Below are 15,680 nucleotides of genomic sequence, written 5' to 3' on the forward strand. Positions count from 1 at the left end.
TTTCCTGGAGGGGACCGGCCGGGCGGGGACTCCGGGTTTCTCTCCCACCGAGCCGGGGCCTTGGGGGCCTCGCCGGGCTCGGGGGGTTCCCAAACTTCGGACCTCGGTGCTCGGGGGTGGATTTCATTGTGAAGGGTGGANCCCTAGAGAAAGCGCCCTTTGCAGATTAGAGATTTTTGAAATGAAAAAAGAGGTTACAAAGTCTCCCCTTTCTCGCTGAACTTTTGTTTTCTGACCGATAGAGGCCGGTAGAGGACTGTGAAAGAAAAGTTGTCCCCCAGGATGGACTTCACCGCGCAGCCCAAGCCTGCCACTGCCCTCTGTGGCGTCGTGAGTGCAGATGGGAAAATCGCTTACCCTCCGGGGGTAAAGGAGATCACCGACAAGATCACCACGGATGAAATGATCAAGCGACTGAAGGTAAGCATCTAGACACAGTGTTCACACTTCAGACCTCTGTGGTGGGAGGTGCTCTCTCCTGTGTTATTACTGCACTACTAGACTTGGCCTTTACAGTGTCACCTACCAGGTTTTCTTAGGTATCTTATAGTCTCCTTTTTTTACTCTCTCTGAAAAGGATTGTTCTATCTTGGCTATATCTTTGAGTAGTGAGTTCTGGAGAAACATAATCATTATGGGAAATTAAAAGGAGTGTGCCTGCTTTTTCAAACATAAAAATATAAGTGTTTTTATAACTTTTTTTTCCTAGAAATATTCATGAGAATATTGCTCGGAGTGGCTTACAACCTTAAATGTAGGCAGTAGTTTGCCTAGGAAGGTTCCTATTTGCATCAGTTTCTGAGGAGATTGATTTAATCACAGGGGCATTTTTATTAAATTGCCACAATTTTCTAATATCCAGAACCTTAAATATGTATTTAGTGTGGTTAAACTTTGACAAAATGTACTGACTTCAGAATTCAGACTTGAAATAAAGTTATGATTTAGGTCCACATGGTCAGAGGGGGTTCAAGAGAGAGTATTTAGCTCTCTTTAATAAAATTAGCTTATTTAAAGCATGGTGATCCTAAGATTAAGGTTGTAAATTTCAGCCTTACATTGGTCAATTTTTTGCTTTCTGTTGCACAGACATAGATTGTGCCCACAGCCTTACACGATACATGCTATTCTTGTTAAGGGATCAACTTGATGCAGTGGTTCTCAACGAGGGCATCTTTGACACGCCACCCCCACTCCCACCCTGGAGACATTTGTCAGTGCTGAAGACATTTTGGTTGTCACATGTGGGGCTAGGTTGGAGCAAGGAAAGAGAAGGATTTGAGGCAGGGAGTCCTGTTAGGAAACTTAATAGTAATATAGGTGAAAGATGTTGAAATCTTGAAGTAGGGCTATGGTAGTGGGTAGAGAAGTAGAGAAGGATCCAAAAAATGTTTACTAGTTAGAAATCAATTAGACATGGTGGGAGAAGAAGGAAGAAACAATGTAGATAGTATTTCTACCTTGGACAACTTGATAAAATTTATTTTTAGGGAATGATCTTGCCCATTTGTTCTTAGCGCTTAGTGTAGTGTGCCTAGTAAATGTTTACAATGTGAGTGTTTAATGAATATTTGAAGTATTCCTGTAGCTTAGTTTTTAAAATCTAATTAGATTCTGCAATTTGTTGCCTCTTGGGAAGGAAGAGGACACAATAGCTTCCATTAAAACAAACTTGATACTAGGTATATGTGAAGTGAGGTGCTTGATTGATGCTTTTTAAGGTTATATTGAATGTTTAGAGATACTGAAAAGTTATGAAATACAAAGCTGTTTGCTACAAGTAAACAACTTGTAGACCTTTTAATTTTTATTTTCATATTAAGAATATTGAAATCTTGATTGGTAGTGATGGATAATCTGGTTAATAAAGAGTCACCACAAGTGTCCGTTTTGGCTCAGGTCATGATCTTGCGGTCTGTGCATTCGATCCCCATGTTGGGCTCTGTGCTGAGTGCTCAGAGCCTGGAGCCTGTTTCAGATTTTGTGTGTGTCTCTCTCTGCCCTTCTCCCACTTGCATTCTGTCTCTTTCTCTCTCAAAAATCGATAAACATTTAAAAAAAATTAAAAAGAGTTACAATTGTATGTACTTTTTGTGCTTGAAGATAGATTATCAGAAATACTGTTATGTAAATGGGCATATGGCCAAGTTTAGAATGAACATTGGGTTAGGATATTTTTCTTTTCTTTTTTAATGTTTATTTTTGAGAGAGAGCAAGCATGAGCAGGGAAGGGGCAGAGAGGGAGGGAGACAGTATTCTGGCTCCATGCTGTCAGCACAAAGCCCAACATGGAGCTCAAACCCAGCAAACCGAAGTCCGATGCTCAACCCGAGCCACTCAGGCACCACTGGGTTAGGATATCTATTTCTTATGAGTTCTTTTGGAAGTTAAAATTGACATACATACTAACCATTTTGAACGTCCTGCTAAAATTTTGCTTTTCTCAAGTGCCTGGGTGCTCAGTTGGTTAAATGTCCATCCACTCTTGGTGGTTCAGGTCACCATCTTGAAGGTTTGTGAGTTCGAGACCTGTGTCAGGCTCTAGCTCAGAGCCTGGAGCCTGCTTTGGATTCTGTGTCTCCCTCTCTCTCTGCGCGTCACCCATTCTCTCTCTCTCTCTCAAATAAACATTAAAAAATGTTCTTAAAAGAATTCTTTTTAATTTTCTAAGACTCTTATGATTTTGTTTTCCTCCTGTTTTTCTAAATCTGTCTTGACTTTGTACTTCCTAGAGATCCCTGGTTGGCTAAAGTAGTACTGTCTCATAGGAAGTATAGATTTTTAACAATGTTTAACTATTTTTGATAATTTTTGTATTGATTAGACCCTTAATTACGTACCAATATTGTAAGTTCAGTAGGTTTTTTTTTTTTTTTATAGCAACAGTGTTCAAAATCTGTATAAATACAAACAGGGCTTAAAGGCAGTTAAAGTCTTGGTCAATGGAATTCAGAGATGTTTGGTCCATTCTCTTCAGTATTCAAGAATGGAACAAGCATTTTTACAATAGAATCATAATTTTAGAGTTAAAAGGATGTTAAAATAAGTTTTGGAACTCCCCATATTTCACAGAAGAGAAAATTTAGGCCCAAAGTTGCCGAGTAACATGTACCAAGATTAGTCATAGAGGTGGTCAGTGGCAGAGCCAGGGCACTAGCATCATATTTATTTTCATTCTTACAGCTGATTTCCTTCAAAGGAATCTAAACTAAGAATAACTAAGAAGTTGTGATTTTTATTATGCATTTGAAAATGGTAAAGTGAAAAGAGAAAGAAATCTGAGTTAAGATGTAGTATAGCATTTTTTTAACATTAGAAACTACTGTGATGCTTTGAGCTTTCTTGAAAGCAGTTCTTAGAGTAGGTCTTTGGAACTGCTAAAACACTTTTATGTATTAGAAATCTTAATTTCAGGGGTGCCTGCGTGGCTCAGTCATTTGAGCATCCAACTCTGATTTTGGCTCAGGTCATAATCTCACCATCAGATCAAGCCCTGCTTTGGGTTTTAGGCTATGTGCTGAGCATGGAGCCTGTTTAAGATTCTCTCTCTGCCTCTCACCCTCTCCCACTTGCTGGATGGAGCATGTGCTCTTTCTCTCTCTCAAAAAAAAGAAATTTTAATTTAAGCTTCTAAGGAATTATTTCACATATTCTTTTCTTTTCTTTTTTTTTTTAACATTTATTTATTTGAGAGAGAGAGGTGGGGGAGGGGCAGGGGGAGAGGGAAACACAGAATCCGAAGCAGGCTCCAGGCTCTGAGCTGTCAGCACAGAGCCCAACATGGGGCTTGAACCCACAAGTGGTGAGATCATGACCTGAGCTGAAGTTGGACGCTTAACCAACTGAGCCACCCAGGTGCTTCCACATATTCTTATGTCCAATTACACTGGCCTTCTGTCAGTTTCTTGTACATGTCATGTTCATTTCTAGACTAATTCCACATTATGTGATCCATATGTGTACCTGTCTCAACTCCATGTGTCATTCATTTGTTCTTTTGTCACTTACTTGTTCTTCTTAGAGGAGGTCTCTTAGATTTCACATTACATATTCTTTTAATTCTTTCATATCACTTATACAGTTATGATATACATTTATGCATATGTGTGTTTGGTTTGTTTCCCCAGTTTCTGTGTAAGCTTTGTGAATACAGGTACCATGTCTCTGTTTACTTTTGTACCCTACCAGCTCCAAGTTTAATGCCTGGAGCATAGTTAGGTGTCCAACAGTTATTTGTTCAGTGAATGAATGTTGGATTAGAAAAGATAATGTTGGAGTAGATAAATATTTTCATTTTTGTAATAGAAGGATAATTTGAAAATATTTGTGAATGGCAACTAACTCTTTATCTGAGATTGTATACCAGAGATGATAGTGTAGATATGTAGAATTTTAGAACCAAAAGGTAGCTTAGAGGTTATTTGGTATTGTCCTAATTTTCCAGTTGAAGAAATGGAGTCTGAGATCTTGTGACCAACCCTAGTTAGAGAAAGCTGAAAATGATCATTAACAGTTTTGTTACTTAGGGTTGCCTGGTAGGCTCAGTTGGTAGAGCATGCAACTCTTTTTTTTTTTTTTTTTTTTTTTTTTTTNTCACTACAGAGCCTGAAGCGGGGTTCGAACCCACAAATGGTGAGATCATGACCTGAACTGAAGTTGGATACCTAACTAACTGAGCCACCCAGCACACCAGAATATGCAACTTTAAAGAAAACAACAACCTTTTTTTTTAAACGTTTGTTTATTTTTGAGAGAGAGGGAGACAGAGCATGAGCAGGGGAGGGGCAGAGCGACCGGGAGACACAGAATCTGAGGTAGGCTCCAGGCTCTGCACTGTCAGCACAGAACCCGACGTGGGATTCGAACTCACAAACTCTGAGATCATGACCTGAGCTGAAGTCTGACGCTCAGCCAACCGACTGAGCCACCCTGGTTCCCCTACATGCAACTCTTGACCTCAGGGTTGTGAATTCAAGCCCCATGTTGGGTGTGACGCCTACTTTAAAAAAATAATAATATACAGTTTTGTTGTTTACATACATTACAAGTTTACATTAATTAGGGATATATTAAAGGCCATACAAAAGGTAGTTTTCTGTTGGAAAGGATAGCAGATAGTTTACTACTAATGTTACATTAAGCATCAAGATCCATAGTTCACAAATAGCCTTCCTTCTATATAGTTAAGGATTCTGAAACTAATGTAGAAGTCATGTCTGATAACTTTTATAACACATTCAAAATACACCTAGAGGGACTCTTGGGTGGCTCAGTCAACTCAGGTCATGATCTCATGGGTTGTGGGTTCAAGTTTCATGTCGGGCTCTATGCTGACAGCTAGCTCCGAGCCTGGAGCCTGTCTTTGGATTTTGTATCTCCTCTCTCTGACCCTCCCCTGCTCATGCTGTCTCTCTCTCTCAGAAATAAATAAAACATTAAAAAAAATACACTTATAAACAGTGTTGTACAAAGTTCTATTAAGTGCTTCTGCCTATAGTCTGTAGTCATCATGTATTACTACAGAACTACCTGCTATTCACATTTTGTTCGTTCCTTGCTATTTTGGAAGTGGGAAGTCCGTGATAAGCCTTGATTTTTAGAGAGAGGGATGGGCAGGTTAAAGATGGTTTCTTTTTATTTTTTATTTTTAAGTATGTATGTATTTATTTAAGAAATCTCTACTCACAACCCCAAGACCAAGAGTCCCATGCTTCTCTGACTGTGCCAGCCAGCAGCCCCAAAGATTGTTTCTTATATCCACTTCTTATTACCTGGTCTCAGAGCTCAGTACCCCCAGACAGTTCTCTGGCTATTAACTCCCTACCCAAATCTGTCATAATCATTTTGTCACAGAAATCAAAATTCCTATTACTTTGGTGCTAAGAATTAGGAAAGATTAAATATTAGGGTTTTATTGTTCTGAATATGTCCCCCATTTTTCTCCCACCAGGTGTTATTTCTGTGTTTTTTTTTGTATTTTTTCTGTCATGTTTCTCTATGTGTCCACCATTCTCCTCCGTCCCATGCTCTCACTTTTGCTTTCTATAATATGCCTTGTTTGATATAGTTAGGAATTAGGATATAGTGTGCTTGATTAAGGTAGAGCAGATGTCTCATCAGATGTAGGTTGGGAAAGGGAAGGAATAGATAAGAGGCAGGAAAGCCATGAAATCTTTCCCTTTCTTTTTCTCCAGGTGAACCCCAGAAATATGTACTTTGTTATAATTCTTTTTACTTCCATGAAAGGATTTTATTTATCCCTAAATGCCACATAGATGCTGATTTTACATACAATTCAGTATGTAACTTCTAGTCTAAATTCTGTTCATATATCTTATTTTAATATTTTTTTAATGAAAAAGATTCTGCTGAGAAATTAAAAAATTAAAAGGCAGGGCGCCTAGTGGCGCAATCAGCTAAGTGTCTGACTCCTTTGATTTTGGCTCAGGTCATGATCTCACCATTTGTGAGATAAAGCTCCGTATCAGGCCCTGCGCTGATAGCAAAGATCCTGCTTGGGATTCTCTCCCTCCTCTCTCTCTGCTCCTCCCCTGCTTGTGCATTTGCTCTCTCAAAATAAGTAAATAAACATTAAAAAAATAGGCAGGATTTCTTAAAATTAACCCCTAAAATATAGTCAATGTGTATTTGTGAAGTAATACTAACTGTTGCACAGTTCTTATTTTAGACTTCCATTTGCTTAGAGGAACTATTCTGGTCATTTTTTGCAGTGTAACAAACTACCCCAAACCTAGTGACTCTCTGATTCTCCCTTCCCCCAGCTTAGGCAACCACCTTTCTACTTTGTGTCTTTGAATTTAACTGCTCTGAGAGCCTAGTATAAGAATCATACAACATTTGTCCTTTTGTGACTAGCTTATTTCACTTAGGATAATGTCGTCAAAGTTTATCCACATAGTGTATGTCAGAATTTACTTTTTAAGGCTGGATAATATTCCACTGTGGTTGTGTGTGTGTGTGTGTGAGAGAGAGAGAGAGAGAGAGAGAGAGAGACAGACAGACAGAGAGAGAGAGAGACAGACAGACAGAGAATGAAACCGCTTCTGTTTATTCATTCGTCTATGGACAGTTGGGTTGCTTCTACCTTTTGACATCTTTGAGCAACTTTCTTCTTATCTCACAATTTTGTGAATCAGCAGTTTGGGTAAGGCTTGGCTTAGCTTGAATCTTTTTCATTAAAAAAAGTTTGATACATTGCTTACTGTGCTGCTCATTCAGTGGTATTCAGCTGGTGTCTAGACCTGTCTAGAAGATCCGCACTGACTTCTCTCAAACAGTTGGTGTCTTGGAAGGAACAGCTGTAAAGCTGAACTCAGCTGGGCTCTTTTTCCTATGTATGATGTAATATTTGGGCTTCTCTGCATGGTCTCAGGGCTCTAAGACACTGTGAAGGAAGCTGCCAGTACTTTATGAAGGCTTGGTTCAGAACTGGCAATGTCATGTCTCTGTTACTTTAATGGTTAAAGTAGTCATGGCCCAATCCACATTCAACAGGAGAAAAAAATGACTACTTCTCAATGGAAGAAGAAAGGAATTTGTAGCCATCTTTAATCTACTACAGGAGCTCTTATGACAAATTAGAGTATACTAACTACAGACTTTGTAGCTGTAGTCATAAATTTGGAAAACACTTAATTTCAAAAACAATAGTATATATTTGTATCCAACTTGCTAGATTTGTAAAGTTTATTTTAAAAATCATAGGAAAAATTTGTAAGAATTTTTTTTTTTTTTTTTATAAAGGAGGGGCATCTGGGTGGCTCAGTCAATTGAGTATCTGACTTCAGCTCAGGCATGATCTCATGGTTTGTGAGTTTGAGCCCCACATTGGGCTTTGCACTGACAGTGCGAAGTCTGCTTCATTTAGATTCTCTGTTTCTCCCTCTCTCTGCCCCTCTCATGTTCATGTTCTCTCTCAAAAATAAAACATTTTTAAAAATTAAAAAAAAGTTTTTATGTGCTAGTTAGGGGGAAATTATGGGAAAGTCTCATGATTTGATTTTAGAGTCATGTTTCTTTTATTTGAATTTTTACTGGAGAGTATTGCTGGCTAATTACGATGATGATTTTTCCAGTACTACCCCCTTTTTAAGAATTATCTAAACAGGGGCGCCTGGGTGGCTTAGTCGGTTAAGCGTCCGACTTCCGCTTTGGTCATGATCTCGCGGTTCGTGGGTTCGAGCCCTGTGTCGGGCTCTGTGCTGACTGCCAGCTCAGAGCCTGGAGCCAATTTCAGAGTCTGTATCTCCCTCTCTCTCTGACCCTCCCCTGCTCACGCTGTCTCTCTCTCTCCTAGAAATAAATAAAAAATATTTAAAAAATTAAAAAAAAAAGAATTATCTAAACAAAAAAAAGTTATCTCAATTTTTTGGGGGGTGCCTGGGTGGCTTGAGTGTCCCACTTTTGATTTTGGCTCAGGTCGTGATCCCAGGGTCATGGAATTGAGCCCCAAGTTGGACTCTGCACTGAGCATGAGCCCTGCTTAAGATTCTCTTTCACCCTCTTTTCACCCCTCTCTCCCACTTGGCACTCTCTCTCTTTCTCTTTTTAAAAACAAAAAAAGAAAAAGATTTATCTCAACTTATTTTGAGACATTTCAGACATCTGGAAAGTTGGAAAAAATTGTACCTTCAACAACCATATCCCTTCACTTAGATTTACCAATTGTTAACGTTTTGTTACCTTGTTTGCTTTTATGTTTCTACACATACACAGACACACACACACACATAGAGAGAGAGAGAGGGAGAGAGAGAGAGACAGACAGACAGACCTACAAGTTTTTGTTTGAGAGCTACTTGCAGACATCACGACATTCTGTCTGTGAATGCTTCAGCATTCTTTGAATAATGATCATTATCACACTTAAATGCTGTATTGGTACACTGTTATCTGTTTAACTGTCCGTAATAAAATTCTCCCAGTTGCCCCAAAAATTACGACTTGGTTTTTTTCCTCTATCCAAGTTTCAGTATAGGATCATTTGCATTTGTAATATTTTTTTAGTCTCCTTTAATCTAGAAAGTTCTGTCACCATTTTTGGAATAAGGAGTCATTTATGATGTGACATTTTTGAAGCATTTGCCTTATAGGAGTTCCATAATCTGTTTTTGTCTCATTGCCTCATGCTTAGATTCAGGTTGATCTTTTTTTGGCAAGCACTTTACCATGCAAGTAGTAATGTATAGTTAGTTGCATCATCAGGAGGAGCAAAATATCATTTTGTCCAGTTGGTTTATGCTAAATTTGATCACTTGGTTACAGTTGGTCAACTCTTTATGTTGTAACCCCACTTTGCAATTAGTAAGTAATGTTTAAGTTGGCAGTTTTATTTATTTTCCAGCAATTACCTAACAATTACTTAGTTAGCTGTTTTAGCATCTACTATGGTGGTTATGAAACATTGCCTGTTTTGATTCTGTCGTCACTTCTACATGTGTTAGCTGGCATTCCTCTGTAGAGAAGAAGCTACCCCCCTCTCCCCTTTAATTACTCATGAAGGCGTCTGGGAGGCTCAGTCCATTAAGTGTCCAACTCTTGATTTCAGCTCAGGTTAAGATCTCACGTTTTGTGAGATTGAGCCCTGCATCGGGCTCTGTACTGACAGTGTAGAGTCTGCTTGGATTCTCTCTCTCCCTCTCTCTGCCCTTCCCCTGCAGTCTCTCTCTCGCTCTGTCTTTCTCTTTCTGTCTCTAAATGAATAAACATTAAACATTTTTTTTAAAAATTACTCATGGATTCTTCATTCAGTGCATTATAATATATTACTATCTTTATTCCCTTTGAGAGTCAGATTATCCCAAAATGAGCATGCTGGCTTTGGTGTCCTTTTGAAACATCTAGCGTCTTTTTGACATGTCTCTGTGAGTCTTTCAGCACTCCATTTTTTTCTGGTACAGGATGTTCACCTTGTGCTTTCTTGCCCCAGATTTGGATAGCTCATTTTTTTCCAGAGAGGCCTATTTCCATTTTCATTAGAGAGTGGTGTAGAGAGTGGTGTTTAAAACCACGGTCTAGGGATCAGCATTGTGTTCACATTGGTAGTAGGATTTAATTTATCCAGGCCCTTTCAGTGTGAAAAGCTGGGAAATGTACATAAATACTTTAAATCATGTGTTCATTCTGTTCAATTACAATCCAACACTACAGAGGCTCTTGGCTTTAGAGCATGCAACTTTCTTTTTTTTTTCTTTCTTTTTCAGTTCATTTTGAGAGAGAGAGCACACAAGCAAGTGGGGGAGAGGCAGAGAGAGAGAGAGAGAGAGAGAGAGAAAATGAGCAGGGGAGGCAGGGAGGGAGAGAGTTCCAAGCAGGCTCTGCACTGTCATTGTGGAGCTTGGTGGGGAACTCGAACTTAATGAACCATGAGATCATGACCTGAGCTAAAGTTGTGCACCTAACCAACTGAGCCACCCAGGCACCCTTAGAGCATGCAACTTTTGATATTGGGATTGTGAGTTCAAGCCCATGTTGGGTGCAGAGCTTACTTAAGAAAGAAAAAGTAAAAAACAGCACCACAGAGTTTTTCTTAAACTTCTCCATTCCCTACTTATGTCATCCTTCTCCTACAGTATAAACCCTGTTTTTTCATAACTTGATAAATTTGTTTCTTTGTACTACCCTAATGTAAACTCAAGAAAAAATTCAATACTAGTATCCCTTGCGGGATTTTTTTCTACAGTTTTTTTGTCTTCTAAGGTTATACAGAGTACCATATTTGTTAGTTACTTGAATTTGAATTCTTTTGTCTAATTATGTTATCAGTTCTATATACACTTGGTTTCTGTTTATATTCAGTTTTTATTTTAGGAGAGAGAGCACAAGCAGGGGAAGGGCAGAGGGAGAGGGAAAGGGAATCTTAAGCAGGCTCTATGATTGTATTTGTTTCTTTGGGTAAAGAGATAACCATGAATTTTGATGGTTAAGAAAAGTTTCATGGAGAAGTTGACAGACTGCGATTTGAAGGCTCGGGCTTTGGTAGACAAATAGGTGGTAAAACATTCCAGACAAACAAATAGCAGGGACAAAGACTGAGAGGCAGAAACAACGGTTGGTGTGTTTGAGGAAAATGAGTAGAATGGTTTTGCCAATGCTAATGCATGTTAGAGTAGTTGGGAGGAAAAAAAAAGAGTAAGGTACTTCTTGAAATTGTTAAAGTCCTTAAATACCAAAGAAAGGAATCTGAATTGAAAAAAAAGAACAAAAAAAAACAGGGCGCCTGCATGGCTCAGTCCGGCTCAGGTCACGATCTCGAAGTCTGTGAGTTCAAGCCCCACATCAGGCTCTGTGGTAACAGCTCAGAGCCTGGAGCCTGTTTTGGATTCTGTGTCTCCATCTCTGTCTGCCCCTTCCCCACTTGTGCTCTGTCTCACTCTCTCAAAAATAAACATTAAAAAAGTTTTTTTAAACCTGTAAACAAAACAAAAACCCTCTCACTAATTTGAGCTGAGGAGCACTGTGTCTAAGTCATAGTTTTGCATGATTAACAAAGCTAAGTGATCAAGCAGTTTCTTGAGACATGAATACCACCCTTTGTGGCTCATTTCCAGACTGACAGCATCGTTGATTGAATAGTAATCCATTTCTAATTGATACTGCCTGAATAAATCTGTTAGTTGGTGAGTGTGTAGTCATATGATACTAATTGTGAAGGCTGTGGATGAGTAAAATTTTGAAAGAGTGGTTGGTAGAATTATGTGTACTAGATTATTGTAGGAATTGAATTTTTATCACCTGTGTTTTTTCATATTTCTTAAATCATTTGTATGGTTGGGATTCTAAGTAAATGTTAATAATAAACTGATGCCAAAATGTTAAGTTTAATACTTGAAAAGTAAGTTCAGTGGCTATGTATAATTGTCCTATAATTTCGAATGTCTGAGTTAAATATTCTTTATCTAGACATTATAAAATAAGTAGAGGTAAGTTTTTTCATTGTACAGAAAGAAAATCATTGAATAAAAATGTTTAAGGATGAGTCAGCATGTATTAGAAGACTAGTTTTTTTTTTCCAGAAGCTTAGAAATTGGTTTTCTTCTTGAAGCATACCTAACTGGCTTTGGAAAAAGTGGTAGAAATCATCAGGCAGTAATAAAATGAAATTTATTTTAGATCTCTTGAAGTAATGTTAAATAATTTTGTTTACTATATTCATTTCTCATCTTTTAGATGATATCAGATTTTTTAGATTATAACATGCTGTTGCTGTTTCAATTTTTTATATTTTTCTGTACTTTTTTATTAATTACCTAATTTTTTTTTTAAAGAGACTATTTATTTAGAGCCGTTTTAGTTCATAGCAAAATTAAGTAGGAAGTACAGAGTTGGGTGGCCCAGTTAGTTGAGCGTTCCACTGTGGTTCCGGTTATGATCTTATAGTTCGTGTGTTCAAGCCCCACATCAGGCTTACTGTTGTCAGTGCACAGCCCACTTTGGATCCTCTGTCCCCCTTTATCTCTGCCCCTCCCCTGCTCTTGTGAGTGTGTGCGCATGCTCTCTCTCTCTCTATCAAAAATAAACAAACATAAAAAAACTAGAGAGTTCCCAACAATTTCATCTGCCCTCCTACCTCACCCCCCTTTTCTCCACCTCCCTCCTCTCCATTATATCTAGCACCAGAGTAGTATGATTTGTTATAGCCAGTGGACAGTAACACATCATCATCATCCAAAGTCCATATCCTTTTAAAAATTTTTTTGAGTATTTTCATTATACTGTAAATGTATTATTTTCATTATCATTGAATAATATAGAATGAGTATATCCATATCATAAAATAATCCTTTAAAACATGATTTTTTAAAAGAATTTTATTTTTTAGAGCAAATTTTGTTTCACATCAAAATTGATGGAAGGGAAGATACAGAGATTCCCATATACAGTAAATCCAGTAAAACCTTGAATTGCAAGTAAATTGTTCTGTGTGTGTTCTGCAAGACAAGCAGACATTTCTAGTAAATTTTAACATGATAAACGAGGGATGTCTTGCAATACGAGCGTCACATGATCACAACTGAGCAGTGGTTCTTGAAATTCGCTTTTGATATACTGGTGCTTTGGATTACAAGCATGTTTCTGGAATGAATTATGCTCACAAACCAAGATTTTACTGTACCTCCTTCCCCCCACATGCATGGCCTCCCCCATTATCAGTATCACTCATCAGAATGGCACTCATCAGAATGGTACATTTGTTACCAACAGTGAACCCATGTTGACACATCATAGCTGCCTAAAGTCCTCAGATTTATTCTTAACCTTGCACATTCTTTGGGTTTGGACAAATATATATTGAAAAGTATTCATCTTTACAATAACATCTAGAGTATTTTCAGTGCCCTAAAAATTGTGCTCCGTTTATATATCCCTCCCTCCTTCGTATGTATTTTTTACCATGCAAAATCTCAAATGTTTATTTATGTATTACTTACATTTTTCATGTAAGTTAAATTGTTCTCTTAATATTCCTAATTTTGACTTCTCTTACTTGTCCAAAATGGAACTCTAAGTGCCAGATTTACTGATTTTAACTGGATGCAGAAAGAGAGGGCATAAGTGAGCAAGGGGGAGAGAGAGAGTCCCATAGGGGGCAGAGGGAGAGAGAAGTGGGACTCACCTGAAGCAGGGCTCATGCTCACCTGAAATGGGGTGGATGCAGAAGATTTTAAATCTTGGAGATAATAGGGGTGTCTCGGTGGCTCAGTCAGTAATCATCTGACTTTGGCTCAGGTCATGATCTCACAGTTCGTGGGTTTGAGCCCCGCGTCGGGCTCTGTGCTGACTGCCAGCTCAGAGCCTGGAGCCTGTTTCAGATTCTGTGTCTCCCTCTCTCTCCTGCTCATGCTGTCTCTGTCTGTCTGTCTGTCTGTCTGTCTCTCTCTCTCTCTCTCTCTCTCAGAAATAAATAAAAAACATTTTAAAAAAATAAATCTTGGAGATAATATCATGCTTTAATCTACATTAGTGGTTCTCAGATTTTTTAGAGTTCTTAAATATCACCTGGTGCTTTTAAGAATTAGTTACCTGGGGCACCTGGATGGCTCAGTCACTTGGGTATCCATCTCTTTTTTTTTTTTAATATTTTTTTATTTTTGAGAGAGAGGGAGAGAGAGAGAGACTGACAAAGTGTAAGTGGGGGAGGGGCAGAGAGCGAGGGAGACAAAATATGAAACAGGCTCCAGGCTCTGAGCTGTCAGCACAGAGCCCCACACGCAGCGATGAGATCATGACCTGAGCTGAAGTTGGACACTTAACTGACTGAGCCACCTAGGCACCCCGGGTGTCCAGCTCTTGATTTTGGTTCAGGTCATGATCTCACCACTGTTAGTGGGATCCAGCCCCACATGAGGCTTTGTGCTGACAGCAAGGAGCCTGCTTGGGATTCTCTCTCTTTCTCTGTCCCTGTCTCTCTCCTGTCTCGTGTATGTGTATACACATGCACGCCATCCCCCAAAAAAATATTTAAAAAAATTGTTTAAAGTGAATCTTACTCTCTCTCAAAATAAATAAATAAACATTAAAAAAATTAGATACTTGGTTTTAAAACGAATTAGAGGAGCATCTGGGTGGCTCAGCAGTTAAGCTCCTGACTCCTGATTTCTGCTCAGGTCATGATTTCACAGTCCATGAGTTTGAGCCCCACCTTGTCGTGCTCCACACTGACCTTGCTCCAGCCTGCTTTGGAGTCTTTCTTTCTGCCCCTCCCTCTCTCTGCTCCTCCCTCACACCAAGTATATAAATAAACTTTTAAAAAATTAGATACGTGGTAATTTCCCACCCTCCACCTCCAATTTAGTAGTTTAGAGGTGGGCTCAATTTTTGCATTTTTCCCCCTGCATTTTCATTACGTCCTTCCAGTGTTCTTGATAAAGAGAATATACACTGAGAACGTCAGAAATATACTTTACTTATTGCTAAATTTCATTCTAACTATTCTCAAAAATTTTATCTAAAAAGGATTTTTAAAATTAGTTCTAGGATTTTTACGTTAAGTTGAATTCCGCCGAGAAACAAACTTTACTCCTAATTATTTTAAATTTAGCTCTATCCTGAAAACCTTTGAATTTATTTGGAAGGCACACAGCTATGTATACCATGACCTCTTTTACCTTATCTGGTGGCAGTCTATTGTTTAGAACTCTATTAATCTACAATTTGTTACACAGTTTTACTAGTAGTTACACAAATTTAATTTAGCAAAAACAATCCCTAAAGGTAATTAGCTTACAAGCTCATTTGATGGGGCTATTTACTTACGAAAGCAGACATTCTGGGTTTCCAAATGAAATCTCATTCCAACCTAGTCTTTCTAATTTGAGCTGATGGTTACAAATATAGCATGTTGGAATTTTTTTTTAATTCAAGTTAAATTGGTAATTTGTATATATTTTACTAATGAAAGTTCTACTTTTTCCAGTTTTGCATATTCAATAATTTGTAGCATTCCAAAACTAATCGTTCATATTTACATATTTGATATGATTCCAGTGGGACTTTTTTCTTTTTCCTATGGGATTTCTGAATCATCAAAAATGCAATGTTTATGGCTTTATTACTTACCACTCCACTTTAATTATTTGCAAATTGGCAGTGCTTGAAATATATGATAGTAATTAAATAAAACATTTCAAATAGCAAATTGCCCTATCCTTTAGTAAGAG

General features: G+C 38.3%; 1 protein-coding gene across 1 annotated transcript in view; it reads left to right on the top strand.

The window, feature by feature from the left end:
* Positions 1-246: 246 nt before the first annotated feature.
* The window catches only part of PDS5A (PDS5 cohesin associated factor A), a 138,366-nt gene continuing 122,932 nt past the window's right edge, over positions 247-15,680 (top strand). Inside the window, exon 1 of the mRNA XM_077758911.1 lies at positions 247-420. Within this exon, the coding sequence (XP_077615037.1) occupies positions 283-420 (138 nt within the window). The 5' untranslated portion in view covers positions 247-282. The remainder of the gene's footprint in view (positions 421-15,680) is intronic.

The sequence above is a fragment of the Crocuta crocuta genome, unplaced genomic scaffold, assembly GCF_008692635.1.
Source record: "Crocuta crocuta isolate KB4526 unplaced genomic scaffold, BGI_CrCroc_1.0 scaffold223, whole genome shotgun sequence".
In the NCBI taxonomy this organism is placed as follows: Eukaryota; Metazoa; Chordata; class Mammalia; order Carnivora; family Hyaenidae; genus Crocuta; species Crocuta crocuta.